The 17,585-nt window shown below is 47.3% G+C and overlaps 2 protein-coding genes across 2 annotated transcripts; both read left to right on the top strand.

The window, feature by feature from the left end:
• Positions 1–2,707: 2,707 nt before the first annotated feature.
• On the top strand, positions 2,708–9,074 carry Rnf222 (ring finger protein 222). Its single transcript, XM_028780197.1, has 3 exons — positions 2,708–2,819; positions 5,982–6,129; positions 6,712–9,074. The coding sequence occupies exon 3, from the start codon at positions 6,738–6,740 to the stop codon at positions 7,371–7,373; it is 636 nt and encodes a 211-aa protein (XP_028636030.1). The 5' UTR covers positions 2,708–2,819; positions 5,982–6,129; positions 6,712–6,737; the 3' UTR covers positions 7,374–9,074.
• A 4,110-nt stretch (positions 9,075–13,184) lies between these two features.
• On the top strand, positions 13,185–16,158 carry Rpl26 (ribosomal protein L26). Its single transcript, XM_028780131.1, has 4 exons — positions 13,185–13,242; positions 13,859–14,031; positions 14,880–15,020; positions 16,002–16,158. The coding sequence occupies exons 2-4, from the start codon at positions 13,864–13,866 to the stop codon at positions 16,128–16,130; spliced, it is 438 nt and encodes a 145-aa protein (XP_028635964.1). The 5' UTR covers positions 13,185–13,242; positions 13,859–13,863; the 3' UTR covers positions 16,131–16,158.
• Positions 16,159–17,585: the final 1,427 nt, after the last annotated feature.

Below are 17,585 nucleotides of genomic sequence, written 5' to 3' on the forward strand. Positions count from 1 at the left end.
TGGGGACTGATACTTTTTAGGAACGCCCAGAAATCCCTAGGGAGAGTTAAAAGCCACACTGAAGAAGGATCTGAGAACTTGGCAATTTTATCATACTAGTTTTTTATGGTGGCACCAGGCTTTGAACGGAGAACTTCACACATGTTAAATAAACCTTTTACCTTGAAACAAGTTCTCACTTAAATTGCTTAGGTTGGCCTGGAATTTATGACCCTTCTGCATCAGCTTCTCAAGTAAGTGCCTAAATTTGGGTTCCAGATTATGGATGGATGGATGGATGGATGGATGGATGGATGGATATACTTTTTTTCGAATATAGGTGTGTCCCAGGCAGACAGATAATGACAAAAATCATTTGGTGTCTATCTGAAAGCCAGATTTATCTAGTTATATTGTGATTTTATTTTACTAAATCTGGGGCACCTGGAACTCCCAGAAAAAGAGCATGAGAGACTGCCTTGACAGTTTACCTGTCTAGACATGTATCCCTGGCTGAAGTGGCTGGATGACATCCCTGGAATGTCATCCTCTGAGTGCAAAATGTCCCTGGAGACAGGACCATGGTTGACAGGGCAGAATGGTCACACTACGAGCCACACATAGTATGCTTTGTAACTAGTAACCTTTTCTCTTTTTCTTCCAGGAAAAAAAAAATGGCTTTGGGGGAACCTCCTGAAAACTGAGAAGGAATGTACCCCAAAACATTTTCCAGTTCCCTCACCTTGGATTCTCCCTTATTCTTGGTTGTTTATAATCACAAAAGAAATGTGTTCATGTGCTGGCAAGCTGGGTTTGTGAGGAAAGATGTTTGCCACACAAGCGCACACCTGCATTCCATCCCCGGGCCCCATAAAGCTCTCCTCTGACCACCACACACAAGCCGTGCCGCACATGCCCCTACTCCAGTCACAACACACACAGACACCAGCTAATAATAATAATAATAATTTTAAAAGAGAGAACCAGTGAACTGGCTCAGCAGATAAAAGCACATCAGGCCACCCACCGAGCCTGATGACCTGTGTCCTCTGGGCTCCAGGCGTCAGAGCACACAAGAGTGCTCTGTGGCACTTAACTGCCCTCCCAAAATCAGAAAGAAAGAAGGAAAGAAAGAAAGAAAGAAAGAAAGAAAGAAAGAAAGAAAGAAAGAAAGAGAGAGAGAGAAAGAGAGAAAGAGAGAGAAAGAAAGACAGACAGACATTCTCGGGTTTTTTTTTTTTTTTAATTCCCTTGAAAACTGACTCCTAATAGTGGTTTGATGTGTCTCCCTTCAGGTCTCTTCCCATAAACCTTGTCATGTATTAACACCATTCCTCAGACAGCTCTGACACTTGAACCTCTGTCCCACAGTCAGTGACTTCTGGGTACGTATATATCGCTATTTTTGATTTTTTTTCTGTCTTTAGTCATTTTATTTTACATATGTATGTTTGGCCTATATGTACATATGTGCACCATGTACATGTTTGGTGTCGACCAAGGTCAGAAGAAGGCATCACATTTCCTGGAACTAGATAGTATCCAGGATGGATAGTTGTGAGCCACCATGCGGTGCTGAGAATCAAACCAGGTCCTCTGCAAGAGCAACCAGTGCTCTGAGGCTTGAGTCTCTGCCTCAACTTTACAAAAAACAAACAAACAAACAAAAAAACCCAAAAAACCAACTTTTTTTTTTTTGAGACAGAGTCTCATGTAGCTCAGACTGGCCTTGTGTAACTGGGGATGGTCTTGAACTTGTCCCGTCACCCCCAGACAGGATTTCTCTGGTGTACCCCTGACTGTCCTGGGACCAGCCTGCCTCTGCCTCTGGTGTGCTGGGATTAAAGGTGTGCACACCTCTCCCTGGCTGATCCTGAGCTTCTGATCCTTCTGTCTCTACCTTCTGAGTGCAGGGATTACAGGCAGATGCTACCACACCTGGTTTATACAGAGCTGGGAATAAACCCGGGGCTTTATGCGTGCTGAGCAAGCACTTAACCTACTGATTTACATCCCGGGCCCCTCAATATTATTTTAATAATTTTTAAATTTCCAATTGTACATATGTAAGGGGTAGAATACGGAGCATGGCATTTCAACACATGTATACAGTCTTTAATGATTGGATCAGAGTGACTGGCATATCCATAAACTCAGATATAACTGATAAAACATTTCTCTGTGTTGAGAATATTCAAAATCCTGTACTGTACAAACTATTTTGAAATATATAATTAATCTTGTCGATCATAGTTGTCCAAATGTACTTCAGATCATTCAAAGTTATTCCCCAAACCAACTTATGCATGTTTGTACTGGTAGCGGTTGGTCTATTGGCGCACTAAGCCCCTCTGTTTAATGAAAAACAGTTGCACATTGGTACATCACACCAAACTTAATGTGGGACTTGGAGTGTCACAGCCCACTTAGGCTCTGACCTATTGACCCGTTTACTCTTCATGTGGTCAAAGAGAGGGATCCCTATGTATAGTTTTCCCATGGTTGGATGGGAAATCCATGACCAGGGAAGCCTTCTTGGCCAAAGGAACCCTGAGTTACTGCTTCTATAGTGAGACCCTCTGATTCAGCCCCGGGCTCCTCAGCTAGCATCCTCACTGGGATCACCTGACTCCAGCAGCTGCCCAACCCCTGGGCAGCACCGGAGAGCCTCCTGGCCTAAAACGGGTTGGGCAGCATTCACTTCCCTGCGCTGTCCTCCCGACCTGCTCAGTCATTAAGAAATGCCTCCACAGCCGGCACAGTGACAGCAGCTGTCAGCCCAGGTGGGTGGCTCCCATCTGTGAAGGACTTGGGTAGAAAGACCGACACTACTCTCTCAGGTACAGCCAAAGTGTGCGTGTTGGGGGAGGGGTGCTGGCTGGGGTGGAGGATGGCTTCTGAGAATGCTGTGAACTGGAGCTGGAATAATGTGTGAGCAGAAGGAGAAAGACAGCAAATGTTCGTGTTGCTGATGGGTGGGGAAGCAGCCGTGGCTGAAACCGCCTGGCTTGCACTAGGTCTCTGGGAGGGAACTCCAGGCTTGCACTAGGTCTCTGGGAGGGAACTCCAGGCTTGCACTAGGTCTCTGGGAGGAAACTCGAGGTGTCTAGACGTAGCATTCTGTCTCATGGGATGTGGGGTCCTTTGGGTGGGTGACACCTGTTCCTCATCTCTGTCCTGGAGATAGGATGCTCCTGTAGAGAATCCTGGGTAAAGGGGCTTCGTGAGACTGGCTCCATTCAGCTAACCACTGCCTTCTCACTTCACAAGTGGCCAGAGGGAGAATCCTGTTTAGGGGCACTCCAGAAACTGGTGTATCCCCTTTCTGCTGGGGATGTATCATTCACTCCTCTCCCTAAAGTCTGAACCGTCCTCCGTGGGGGCCCTTCTGAACCCCAGTAGAGATGACAATACATCATATGGGCTGTCAAGGGAGGCTGTCCTGAATTCAAGTCCCAGGTCTTCCCTATACTAGCATTGTGACTTTGATGAAGTTCTTTACTTGAAGTCTTGGGTCCCTCGGCTGTAAAATGGCGATAATACCTACCTCCCCAAACTTGTTGTCAGGATTAGGTGAGGAAGGGATTCCAAGTGCCAAACACGTAATTAGTGTTCAATAAATGGCCGCTGTTATAATTATTTATTATTAGCTCAACACTGGTCTCACTTGAGCTAGGAAGACTTCCCAGTCCTCCTCTTCCCCAGTTTCCTAAAAGCACCAACGTGGATGTCTTTGGTACAGAATGCCTTACAGTGTCACTCACCCAGACTGTGCCCTAACTACAGCACACCCCTAGTATTTTGTGTGCTATGCTCCCACACCCCAGATCCCAAGACAGAGTCAGGTTAGGTTCCCCAGGGAGAGAAAGGAGGGGTCAAAAACACACTGGGAAATGAAGTTGAGAAGGTGTGTGTCTGGGGTGTATGTGTGTGTGTGGTGTGTGCATTGCCCAAGCATGAATTGTGTGGCTCTCCTGGGGTGCATGAAACTGAAAGGTCCTGGTGAGTAACCCAGGATGTCTCTGACACTCCCTGAACTGCCTTTTGACTTTTCCTAGAACGCAAAGAAGGAAAAAAAAAAAAAAGCTGCTCCTCCTCTGGTCAGCCTTAGCATGACTTCTGACTTGCATCTACTCAGCCAGTTATCAACAGGTCTAATGTTCTCTGCATCACCCATGGACTCTGTCTCCTCTCTTTTCATCACCACCAGGTGACCTTGAGTCACACACACACACCCCTCGCCCATCTCCAATGCTGAGTATATTAGTTTATAAAACTAGACATTCTGACTGATACTGAAATCCTGTCTTCCTCTTTGATTCACATTTGCTCTCTTCCCTGTCTGGAACCTCGCTTCTCAGTTATCCAAACAACTTACGGCACTGACCATCAACCAGTCCTTTTTTTAAAAAAAAAAAATCTATTAAAACAAAAAATAAACAAACAAAACCTTATAGCCAAACACGGTGGTTCACGCCTGTAACCACAGCATGTGGTGAATAGAGGCAGGAAGGCTAAGTGTTCAAGTCTATCTTAGCTATATAGCCCAGTTCTGGACCAACCTGGGTTACATGAGGACCTGTCTCCAAGAAATAGGAAAAACAAGTCACAAGTGTCCTTTAGGCTTCATGAAGGACTTCATGACTACTTTTTATCCCTAGAGTACAACCTCAGTATTTGGCAAATACCAGGAACATGGCAAATAGCTGTTAAATCCAATGGGTGGGCAGATGGATGGTGGGGATTGCTCCTGTATTTCTTGGAGAGTTACACAATGCAGAAGAACAGTTTGGTTGTTTGTTATCTTTTTTTTTCTTCTTCAGAAAAATCATCCTGATAGCAACCCACTCATTCAGGCCTCTTTGGATGTCTATTAGGAAACAAATCTGAGAACTTGGCAGCTGTCCTGCTTTATCTAGTGCCACCACTTACCTAGTCTACTGTAGTTCTGTTGGTTTATTCTAATTTGAGGAGAACTGCCCTTTGTTAAGGGCTGTGACTCTATAGACAAGATGCCCAACAGGGATCTCCAGGTCTCCTCCAGGAGAAAAGAGAGGGCTTAGCCTGTCTTAACAGTGACTCTTTCCTTTGTTACTGAGCACCTCCTGCCTGACATACTCTTCACTCACTAACGCCACCACCCATTCTGGGAGGAAGGTGGTGCTGTTGTCAGCTGCATCTTTTTGCTTTGCCTTGTTTTCTTGAGACAGGGTCTCACTATGTAACCCTGACTGTCCTTAAACTCATTGTGTCACAGGCTAGACCACCGTGCCCAGCTCTCAACCTCAGAAGGCTAGCCGACTTCACCAAGGTTAACAGGTGGCAAGGGTCATAATCGATAGTCACAGATAGATAAGGAATTCAACCCAGTTCTACCATCTGAGTACTTGACTCTATTTCCCAGCTCAGAGGCCACATTAGTCACCTCAGAGACCAGAGAAACCTCCACAACAATTTTGGACTGCTTCTATGGTCCCAACACCATCCCACCCACCCCCACCGCACCCACTCTTTTTTTTTTTTTTTGTAAGAATTAGGACATTTTCAACCCAACAACAGGGATTTTCAACTAAGCAAATGGAGGGGGATGGGAGTGGTTCCAGAAGATTCATGATCTTTATAGAATCTTCCTCCAGCTAGCTAATCCCGTTCCTACTGTGCACCTGTTAGCACTCAGGGCAGCCATACCGTCTGTCCTCAGTGGATCTTGGGGTCATTGCTCTCTGTCACTGAGGGCACCATATATCAATTATAGGAGTCTCGGGATAAGTTTAGGCTCCAGAGTTGTGATTCTGGAGACATGTATACGCAAGTACTTGGACCCACCACCCATGCAAGCAGCTGCTCCTCTTCCAAGTCACTCACAGTCCTGCTGAGAGAACCATCGGCTCTCCCATTTCCTCTCAGATCAGTTTGAAACCCACCGCGCATGCTTCAGAGACTCAGTAGCTTAGACTTCAAACAATACAATGACTCTGACCCCTCGTTTGCCTTCTCACCAGGCTCGGATCTCGGTGACTTTGCCCATTTCCAAAATACCAGACACATCCTCCAAGAATGAAAATCTACTTTTATCAAGGTTAATCAGAACCTTCTGACAGCCTCGAGCCTCCACAGAGGGAGCCTCTGACGAATGACTGAACATGGCTGGTATGTGACTCCTCGAAGCCCAGCCGTACTTGCGTGTGTATGTTTTGAGCTTTGGGTTTTTTTTTTCAATTGCTTTATAGTTATGACTGCCAGTCTTGGAAGTGGTGATAAGAGACATGGGATCCACAGATCAGCGAAGCCCGGCTGACAGGGAAGTCTGAAGAATAGTACATGTAGTTCATAGTGTAGAGCCAAACTGACTAGAACAGCCTATGCACCTGGCCATGGAGCTCCATAGGCCCCATTTGCCCTGGGAGCCAGGTCCAGCACTGAAGCAGGAAGAGGTGAGCTGGTGACATCAACAGTGCTTGTCATAGTTGTGGTGAGACATCGGGTATTTCAGGTATCCATCCTACTCCACGCACTTCCTACCTGTTTCCTGGTGCCGGCCCCAGGAGAGCCTGTAAAACTCCTCTGTGTCTCCTAGGCGCTACATCTTAGTTTGATCCAGGTAGGCCTCTGAGGAGAAGCAGAAACAAAGGGGAAGAGGTGGAGACAGGATGCGAGTGGGGGTCAGGAAGCGGGAGGAAAAAGTGGAAAAATTCCCAGATGCTCACAACCCTTCACTCTTACATCCCCCAGCTGAGGCCTGTTATCTCTGAGGGGCCATGTCAGAAGGGGGAAGCAAGGACAGCTCGGGCAGCGAGTGCCCTGTGTGCTACGAGAAGTTCCGGGATCTGGAGGGCGCCAGCCGGACACTGAGCTGCGGCCATGTGTTCTGCCATGACTGCTTGGTCAAGTACCTGCTCTCTACCCGCGTGGATGGACAGGTGCAGAGGACTATCGTCTGCCCCATCTGCCGCTATGTCACCTTCCTCAGCAAGAAGAGCTCCCGCTGGCCCTCCATGCTGGACAAGAGCTCGCAGACCCTGGCTGTGCCTGTGGGCCTGCCCTCCGTGCCCTCACCAGACCGTGGAGGCCACACAAACCCCCTGGTTATGTCCCACCAGGTCTGGAGACAATCGCCAAGCCAGGGGCCTCAGCTCCCCTTGGACCTCCTGCCCACCCTGCCCCGAGAGTCACAGATTTTCATCATCAGTCGCCACGGGATGCCGTTGGGGGAACAGGACAGTGTGCTGCCCCGACGTAGCCTGGCAGAGATATCTGAGGCATCCCCGGCTCCCAGCGCCACCCGTTCTTTCTGCTGCCGGTCTCGGGCCCTCCTGCTCATCACCCTCATTGCTGTGGTGGCTGTGGTAGCTGCCATCCTGCCCTGGGTGCTGCTGGTGAGGAAGCAGGCCTGAGTGGCGGCAGGCAGAGGACAGGGGAGCAAGGCCCAGTATCTAAGCTGTGCTGGCCACGGCTTGGGAGAGGGCAGAGGGTCCTAGTGTAGACCTGGTACAATCAAGTTGCAGAGGGAGGTCCCGGACTCAGAGAGGACACAGGTGGGGGCATATTGGAAGGATAAGGGCTTTGTCTCCACCTTTCATGCCTTGTCAGTGAGGGCTTTGGCATGAGGAGAGGCTTGGGACAGAGATACCCTGAGGCTAACACTGAATGGCCAACTCCCCATTTGTGGCCCCATAAGTATCCCCAACAAACACCCCTTCTCTAGGCTGGAACTTAGCAAGCTAGAAGCTGGGTGGCCACTGCTCTCCTACAGGGTCATAAACCTTACCAGCCAAGTAACAAACCTGAAGCCAGGTAGACCTAGGTAGTTTTGCTGGCCGGTGTCCTACCAGGTGAGAGCCCAGTGGAAGGCCTGTTCCAGATCAGAATTCCCTCCCACAGAGGATCGTCTACAGGCCCAGCTAGGGTCCTAGCTCCAGTTCTCCAGCATCTTAGCCTCACATAAGAACCTCAAGCCGCCCACTGCTAAGTGGTCCTGTCTCCAACCCATCATCTTGAAAGAGGAAGATGATGATCTCAGAAGCTGTAGCCCAGGATAGGGGGTGGGAAGTGGGGCAACCGAGAAAAGGTTTTCCAGGTGGTGGTCAATAGGAAACACTCCGTGAAAGAGGCTGCTGTTGACAGACTAGGCACAGCCTCAGAGGGTTCTGTAAACTGCCAGGCCCAAGGAGCAGACCTGACTTCCAGTCTTAGAGTTCTCAAGGGTGAACTAGAAGACAAGGGGTGGAGGGGACGCCCTCCAGGTGAGACTTGAGTCAGCTGAGAGCTGGGTGAGCAAGTTAACCCCTGGGGGCTCCCACCTTCCTCCCTGCCAGTCCACCCCCTCATGAGCCAACCATTCATTAGACGCCACACCAGCTGGGCCAGTTTCCCAGGTGGATGCTCTAGGGCTGAGCTGGGTGAGGAAGGGTGGGGAAGAAAGCAGCTGAGCTTGTCAGCTGTCTCAACAGATGCTGAGAGCTGGGCACTGCACCCTGGAGTGGTTGGGTACCTCACTGATGACGCCTATAAGGAAAGCCTCCGAGTGGGTCTCTCTTGAGGAAGTCCTCAAGGAAGCTAATCCCTTGTCACTGAAAACAACAGCGACTTCCAGCTACTGTCTCAGAGAGGAGAGGTTTGGCATCCAGGGTGTGCCACTAGTTGAGCCCATCCACAACATCCACAGGAGTTCACTACCTGTGTAGAAGGAAATAATGCTATCCCTCTTAGCTACTTCTCCGATGTCTGCCGTGGTTGACATCTGGGGACCATCAGAAAGAGCCTCACTCAACAAGGGATGTTTGTGACAAAGTAGCTGTTGCTTTCAGGTGTCCACCAGTGGTTTATACTTCTTTTAAGACTAGAGAACACAGGTACTGGGCCGGAGGGTGGGGCGATATTTATTATAGAAACAAAAGGAACCTTGCAGACTTGTGAGTCTGTGTCCACCTTGGCCACGAGATTCTAGGGAACTGATTCAAAGCCTTCCAAATCCTGCAGTGTTTGCCGAGGCTCTTCCAAAATACCTGTGACGTTTTCATGTTGTTCGGCTGCAACTTGTAGAGGCTACTTCTTTCGTTTTCAAATAAAGGTGGGAAGCCATTTTTAAAATAAAAGTAGATATTTTCTCAGAGTCCAGAGACCTTGGCAATGTAGACTCCTAAAAATCCCAAAGTCCTTAAGACCCTGAGGCGCATTTGTAAAAGAACTATAAATCAAAACCACTGGCATCGATTACCTGTTAGCTTATTAAATCCTGTTCTACTTGTGAGGCTGGGGTGGCAGGTGAATTGTTAGTGAAATGCATATTTTTTTTATTTTGTTATTGTTGTTTGGTTGGTTTGGTTTTTGGGTTTTTTTGAGACAGGATTTCTCCATGTAGCTGGCTGTCCTGGAACTCACTCTAAACCAGGCCGACCTTGAATTTTCAAAGATCCACCCGTCTCTCCCTCCCAAGTGCTGGGATTAAAAATGTGTGCCCCCTCCGCCTGGCTAGAAATGCATATTTGTAAAAGCTGTCCAATGAAGCTGGACACATTATCTCTCAATGTTCCCATGTTGGCCCAGCAGTTTGTGTTCTAGAAATGTGTCTCCTTGGTACAGCTGTCTAGATGGCTGGTGACATACACACAATATTATATAATTGTGGCCCTATTTGTAATAACAAAGGATAAGAAAGCCCCTAAGTGGTAATCAACAAACAACTGGCTATTAACCTTGAGATCCAGGGCCTTCGGTCCCAAAGAGGACTAAACGATGTAGCAACAAATGGAATGAGCCAGGCACAGAACACCGGGTTCTGGACACTATGATTTCTGTGGAAAGAGGAATAAGTATTTTCCTATTTGCTTATATGTGCATTAGCTGGGGAAAATAGAAAAAAATAACAACAACAACAAAACACCCTACTAACAGATTTGACCGTGGAAAGGACAGAGAAATTGATGGGATGGAAGACTTCACTTTGTCTTTTATGTTTTTGAACTTTTAAGTCAAGCAAATGTTTATTCAAAACCTAAATAGAGGGCTGGGAGGATAGCTCAGTGGTAGAGAAAGTGCTTAGCAGGACAGACCCTGGGCTCACACCCAACAGACACTGGTGAGGTAAGCGGACTATAGCTAGACCACTGGCAATTTGTTGTATTGCTGTGTAAAAAGGAAAAAGTTTTAGTGTATACAATTCTTGCCCAGATGGGAATCCACCTGGAGAAGACTTACGGCTGGAGAGATGGAGCTTAATATTTATCCTTGTTAGGGTTTCTATTGCTTCAATGAAACAGCATGACCAACAAGCAAGTGGGGGAGAAAGGTTTATTCAGCTTCCACCTTGCTGTTCAGCATCAGAGGAAGTCAGGACAGGAACTCAAGCAGGGAAGGAACCTGGAGGCAGGAATTGATGCAGAGACCATGGAGGGGCACTGCTCACTGGTTTGCTTCCCCTGGCTTGCTCAGCCTGCTTTTTTATAAGCCCAGGACCACCAGCCCAGGGATGGCACAGCCTGCAATGGGCTGGGCATTGATCACTAGTTAAGAAAGGTATTTTTCTCAATTAAGGCTCCCTCCTTTCAGATAGCTCTAGGTTGTGTATGAAGTTGACATAAGACTAGCCTGCACCCACAAGGTGGCTCACAATCATCTCTAAGGTGTGATGCCCTCTTCTGGCCTCTAGGGGCACTAGGCATGCAGTGTGGTATACACCGAATGTATCCGGGCAAAACATTCATACACATAAAATAATGAGATTTTAAAATGGAGCTAGAGAGGACACAGTGGTTAAGAGCACTGACGACTCTACTAGAAAACCCAGGTTCAACTTCCAGCACCCATGAGGTGACGCACAACTATCTGGAACTCCAGTCCCAGGGTATCTAACACCCTCTTCTGTTCTCCTCAGGCACCAGGAATGTATGTGTTACATAGACACATAAGTGTACAGGCAAAACACCTATTCACATAATTTTTGTTTTTGAGACAGGGTTTCTCTGTGTAGCCATGGCTGTCCTGGAACTCACTCTGTAGATCAGGCTGGCCTCGAACTCAGAAATCTGCCTGCCTCTGCCTCCTTCCCAAGTGCTGGAACTAAAGGCGTGCACCACCACCGCCCGGCCAAAACCAACTCTTGGGAGGTAGAGGCAGGCAGGTCTCTGTGGCCAGCCTGGTCTATAGAGTGAGTTCCAGGACAGACAGAGCTACACATAGAAACCCTGTCTTGGAAAACTAAAATAAATAAAGAATCTTTTTCAGTCAAGTTAGAAGGTAGAGAAGAAGGACATGAGACAGACACCCAACAGACACTGGAGAGATAAGCAGACCTTAACTAGACTACGGGCAATTTGTATCGCTGTGTAATCTTATCGCTGTATGAAGTGGCGGTGTTGTCCAAACCCTGACCTACAGGTTTCATTCTGATGATTCAGAATCTCCAGACTGGGGCAACCAAGGAGGCACAAGCCAGGGCAGGGTGTCCCCAGAGAAGGTGGGGAGTCCTGGGAGAGGAGAGATTGTTAAGGAAACTACAAAACGTTTTTCCTGAAAACAAGCTGGTGAGTTGGAAAGGAGGGAGGAAGGCAGGAGCTGTGGGCAGCTCGCTATGAACCTGTGACCTCTGGGTCAGAAAAGAGGGAAGAAGGCGAGGAAGGCGGGATCGTGGGAGGTAGGAGCTGTGGGCAGCTCGCTACAGCCCTGTGACCTCTGGGCTTCCCTCTGAATGGCACAGAGCCTAGTTCCTGGAAAATGACATTTGCCTCTCACCTCCAGTCCTCCCTCAAGTTACCCTGCTGCCTCCGGGAGCTAATTTTAACATTCTTCAAGCGGGGCAGTGGTGGTGCAAACCTTTAATCCCAGCACTTGGGAGGCAGAGGCAGGTGGATTTCTGAGTTCGAGGCCAGCCTGGTCTACAGAGTGAGTTCAGGACAGCCAGAGCTACACAGAGAAAACCTGTCTCGAAAAACCAAACAAAAAACAAAACAAAAACAAAAAACAACAAAAAACAAAATTCTTCAAAACTTAGTCAAGGGTGACCTCACCGCACAAAGCTCCCTGATCCCAAAGCTAAAGGCAGCTGGCTCAAGTTTCCTGTGACCTGAAACTTGCTGTTTCCTATGCCTATGCCCCCTCTTAGACCATGACTTCCTGCAAGCACAAACCTGGAATTATTTTGTCCCTCCAGTGCTCTAAGCTAGCCCATGAAGGATGTACCATAAGCATTTGTTGAATAGAATTACTGCAGATTTTGTTCATTTTTTCTTTTCTTTCATTTTTTTTGTTTTGTTTTTGTTCTTGTTTTTCAAGACAGGGTTTCTCTGTATATTCCTGACTGTCCCGAAACTCATTCTGTAGACCAGATTGGTCTCAAACTCAGAGATCCCCCTTCCTCTGCCTCCCAAGTGTTGGAATTAAAGGTGTGTACCGGCATGCCCAGCTTTCAAATTTTCAATGACATATAAAATTGGGGCGCTTTCTTTTAATATTTGACAGCACACTATTTTAAAATCATGAATACAGATGACTCGATTTTGAACCCTCAAAGGTATGGTTTCTCGCTCTTCAACTTGACAGTAGGTCCTACAAACCGAGCCATATCGTTTCCACGGATGCCTAGAGAGCCAGCCTCATGGGTTCTAGACTCCACTAAAAGTCATAAGTCCTGTGTTCCCTTGCACCTTCCTGTCACTGCTTCGTGGCTCAGTTATCCACGGCGGACAGTTCACCTGCATCAGCCTAAAGACGTTAGCCATGTAAAAGGGTGTAGAAGAGTGTGCTGTGCCGAGGACTCAGGAGGTTCCCTGTGTCTTACGAAATACGTGTCTCCTGTTAGCATGACGTCTGTATTATTCATTCGACAGAAACCGATACGTCAGAACTCATTTGCAGGGAAGCGGACCCCCTTGTTCTGCCTCCATCAGATCTGGAACCGAGGGGTTTATAGTTTTAAAGGCGCTACGCCTGGAGCCCGGGAATGGAAGGGTGAAGTCCCCCAGGTCCTCTCACTTCTCCATCATGCCGGCCTACGGTCCCTAAGCAACGCTCTTCATCCCCAGAGCAGCACTGCCTTTCCCAAAGGATTAAGCCAAGCACTCACACTTCCAAGGGATGACGTCAGGACCCCTTCACAGTTCCCCTCCGAGCCGCTAGATGTCGCTAACCTTCCATGCCTAGTTTCTTCTCGCTCAACCTCCTCTCCCCTTTCGCTCCGAGACTCTCGCGAGATCTCGCGGCAACTTACAGAACCGGAAGTCGTGTGTAGATCTCTTTCCTTTTGCGGCCATCGGTGGATCGCAGCCGGTGAGTTTTCGAAAGGCAGGTTGTCTCGGGGAATCCGCAGCCATCCGCGGCGAGGCAATGAGACTTTCTGTCCCGAGGCCCCGAAACAGTCTTGATGGCTCGGCATCAGCCAGGGAGCCGTGCTGGGATGGGCTAGATCCGTGTCTTTCCTAGCCAGGGACCGCGGGACTGGAGAGGTGTAGGGAACAGATTTGTGGATTCGAAGGCCGGCGGGGGCCTCTGCAGATGTAATTAATAGCCTCGAATCGTTTGTGTGGTTAGCCCTCTCGCCAGTTGGAAGGGTTTGGAGATCCCGCCTTAGTTTCCATGCTCAAGTAAGGAGCAAAATGCAGAACACCGGAGTTTGTAAATGAGAAGGTAAAACCCGACGCTATATAGGACCATCATGGGGTGCTTAAGTTGTAAAGTCAAGCTTAAAAGTAAGACGGCTGTTACTAATGGCAGAGTCTCCACCTTGAAAAACCGCAAAAAACTTTTCAGAGATAGGAAGGTCTGATGGAGTAACTGAGCATGACATCTTCCAGTGAACGTTGTGAGCTTTCGAAGTGGAATTGATGCTATTTGGAGAACTGGTTGATAGTTGGAGCGTTAAAGGGTCTTTTGTTGTTGTTTTTAGCCAAAATGAAATTCAATCCCTTCGTGACTTCTGACCGAAGCAAGAACCGCAAACGGCATTTCAATGCACCTTCTCACATTCGGAGGAAGATCATGTCTTCCCCTCTTTCCAAAGAACTGAGACAGAAGTATAATGTTCGGTCTATGCCCATTCGAAAGGATGATGAAGTTCAGGTATGTTTCTTTGCTTGGTGAGTCGATTTGCGATTATTGGGGTGAGGGAGGGGACTTCAGCAATTCTGTTGACTAGTCCTCCACCAAATACAAGGCTACAAGACTTCTCAAGTAGATTCCCTGCCGCCTTTAATCGGACCTGCATTTGATGTTTGAAACGGTTGCTTTGCATCAAATGAAAGAACTGGAAAGCAGTGTTTTCTTTTGGTTAATGTATTTGTGTGGGATTCTATTAGTTCTATTGGGGTGAGACTTTTCTGTAGTTATAATTTATAACTAGTGATTGGTAAGTTCTAAAAGTCCCCAAAACAATACTTTGCTTCTCGGGGCACGGTTTTTTGTATAGCCCTTGGCTGTCCTGGAACTCTGTAGATAGGGTGACCTTGAACTTACAATAAAGATACAGTGCTTGGATATAAGGTGTACACTGAGACAGGGTTTCTCTGTGTAGCCCTGGCTGTCCTGGAACTCTGTAGACCAGGCTGGGATTAAAGGTGTGCACCACCACTGCCCGGCGATTTTTATTCTTTAAAGAGTAAAAGATTAGGGTTGGAGATTTAGTCCACTGTTGGTAGTGGTTACCTTGTATGTATAGGTCCTGGATTTGGGTCTTAGTAACCTCATCCCAAAAAGGGAAAGTGTGGGTCTGTGCCGGATGGTGGTGGCACACGCCTTCCCAGCACTTGGGAAGCAGAGGCAGGTGGATTTCTGAGTTCCAGGACAGCCAGGGCCACACAGAGAAACCCTGTCTGGAAAAACCAGAAAAGTGCACAGTGTGTAAACGGCTCAGAAGTTCCGGTTTACTGTGTTACACACTCCTGCTCACGGTCTCCTTGTTTTGCATTCAGGTTGTCCGAGGACACTACAAAGGCCAGCAGATTGGCAAAGTGGTCCAAGTGTACAGGAAGAAATACGTCATCTACATTGAGCGAGTCCAGCGGGAGAAGGCTAACGGCACAACCGTGCATGTGGGCATCCACCCCAGCAAGGTAGGTGGTTTTGAGGGAAGGAAACTGCTTGCTTGTACATATGTGATTTCATATTTACAGGGCACCTGCGAGTGGCCCCTGTGCTAGAAATGTTTCTTAAAGCAGCATGGCGTTTACATTTGGGGTTTAACTGAAATCAGTGTCCTGAACATCACTGTGTGCTTTTCCTCGAACACTTGGCTTAATGATTAGTATTCTAAAGTCTGGGAAACAGGGTGCTTATGTGATGAACAGAACTTCAGGCTTGTTTATTTCAGTGTAATTAAGTAATCCCGGAGGCCGTTTAGAACATCCCATGATACATACCTGTCCTAGACTGACTTTTCAAGTCATTTATCCAAGATTTGTGGTTGGACTGTTTAATGTGTGAGTGATGTGCACAGCAACTGCTTCCGGGTTTTCAGACTTATTAGTGCTAAAAATGTCATTTTCAAGCTACAGAAAAGCCAAAATAACCTTCATATCAGTGTCAAAATTGTGCCATGATTTATTTTCCCTTCCCCACTACATAGTACATATCACAACACATCAAGTGTTTGCTTCTGTGTGTGTGGTGCCTGTGGAAAGCGAAGGCATGTAGGTCTTGTTGCCCCTCCAGCCCAGCACATCACCTTAGTGAGCTCTTAGTGAGTTTTTGTTTTTCTGAATCTCAGAGGTCTGCATATCTCTGCTTCCTGGATGCTAGGATTAAAGGTGTGTGCCACACAGAAGACGCCCCAAGTGAGGTGTCTCTTTAACAAGACCATTTCATTCTGTAACATACATATTCTAATGGTTTGGCTTGTTGGCTTGGGTTTTGCTTTCTACCACTAGCTCAGTTTTTGAGGTAAATGCAGTGGTCAGTTCTTGGTCCTTCGGCAGCATGTGATGAGGTTGGATTAAATGGGCAAACTCTGACCCTCTGCTCCTAGAAGCCTCATTGGTATGGGCTTCTAGGAAGTAACATTTAGGTATCCACTACCCTTGGCTCTTTTCCTGCAGGTAGTTATCACCAGGCTAAAGCTGGACAAGGACCGCAAGAAGATCCTGGAGAGGAAAGCCAAGTCCCGGCAAGTAGGAAAGGAGAAGGGCAAATACAAAGAAGAAACAATTGAGAAGATGCAGGAGTAGAGACATCTCATGCACGGCTTTCATTAAAGACTGCTTGAGTAGTCTGGTCTTGTGTGGTGTTTTTAAAGTACCCTGTTTTCTGTGGCTTACTCTTTTGAGTCTAGAAAGGACAGCCGCCCTCACATGTCCCGAGACCACTATGACAAGTTATGTGGAATTAAGTGGGGGTTTTTGTTTGTTTGTTTGTTTCCTAATAATTTTGTGGAATCAGGAACTATAGTGAATTTTATACTTAATAGTTAGCCTTGGCAGCCTCAGAGTCTTAACAACAGCCCTTATCCTGAGGGTTTTTACTGAGTAGGATTATAGGAATGGCCAGTTGAAAGTACTCCTAATGGACTGATACCTAGAAAGGGCCCTTAGGAGTCAGTTATCCCACCTTGTTAGTTGTAGAGGTTGTTCAGTCTTACAGGCTGGTACCATCTCATAGGACCTAAACTATTTGAAATGCATTGGAAAAACCCTGATAATGTAGCTACATTTGTGTGTATCTGTGAACCAAATTCCTGCAGAGTCTAAAGAAGCCAGAAGAGGGCACAAGATCCCCTTGAATCAAATTATGGGTGTCCAGACTTGAGCTTAGTTCCTCTGAAGGATCAGCTGGCCCTCTTGGCTGCTGTGATTTCACTACAGTGAGACTTTTATCACTGGTGGTAAAATTTTATTTCCCTGTGCTAATGTTGGATCAGTGCTGTGAAATAACTAAGTTGCAAGCAGCAGTGGGTACATGAGAAATCCCAGCTGAGGTGGAGGCAGAAGCATTTTGAGCCTGGCCTGGCTCGGCTCATACTGGCAACATAATTTCCAAGAAAAAGAAATGATGGATTCTCAGAAAACAGTCTGGAGTGTCCTGCAGTTGGCAGCTGTTAGTTGAGAAGGTTTAGGTATCTACTAGTAACTGGAACAGTGCGCTCCAGGCAGGACTTTGCTGATGTGATTTTTTAATTTCTTTTTGCTTGTTTTGAGATAAGGTCTCACTATGGAAAACACAGTGGAGCTCCAACAGCCTTGCCCTAGTAAGCAGTGAATGGCAGAGTCAGGAAAGGAATTCTCAAGTGTAGACATGGCTGCACTGCCACACCACCATGTTCTTGTAGGCTATGCCTTTTGATCATGACTTAACAGCTTGAGCAGGTTTTTGGGTTTTTTTGAGACAGTTTATGTAGTCCTGGCTGTCCTGGAACTCGCTCTGTAGACCAGGCTGGCCTCGAACTCAGAAATCCACCTGACTCTGCCTCCCAAGTGCTGGGACTAAAGCCATGTGCCACCACTGCTCTGTGCTTAAGCAGTTTTTGAACTCTGCTCCATCCAAGGGTACAGATGAAGAGAAAACCTCAGCCTGTAGGCTGTTAACACATCCCAATCCTGAGAAAACAAAGTTGATAGCTTCAGTGAGTGATGCAGATTCAGTGAAGAAGTATAGTGAGCTGGACTTAACTAGCACATGGAGAAGGT

Source organism: Grammomys surdaster, unplaced genomic scaffold, assembly GCF_004785775.1.
Source record: "Grammomys surdaster isolate TR1022 unplaced genomic scaffold, NIH_TR_1.0 364, whole genome shotgun sequence".
Taxonomy (NCBI): domain Eukaryota; kingdom Metazoa; phylum Chordata; class Mammalia; order Rodentia; family Muridae; genus Grammomys; species Grammomys surdaster.

Bases quoted from the DNA above. Each gene is read 5' to 3' on its own strand.
- Rnf222 (XM_028780197.1), top strand. From the start codon at position 6,738: ATGTCAGAAGGGGGAAGCAAGGACAGCTCGGGCAGCGAGTGCCCTGTG.
- Rpl26 (XM_028780131.1), top strand. From the start codon at position 13,864: ATGAAATTCAATCCCTTCGTGACTTCTGACCGAAGCAAGAACCGCAAA. The intron at 14,032-14,879 runs GTATGTTTCTTT...TTTTGCATTCAG, and splicing joins GAAAGGATGATGAAGTTCAG to GTTGTCCGAGGACACTACAA. The intron at 15,021-16,001 runs GTAGGTGGTTTT...CTTTTCCTGCAG, and splicing joins TGGGCATCCACCCCAGCAAG to GTAGTTATCACCAGGCTAAA.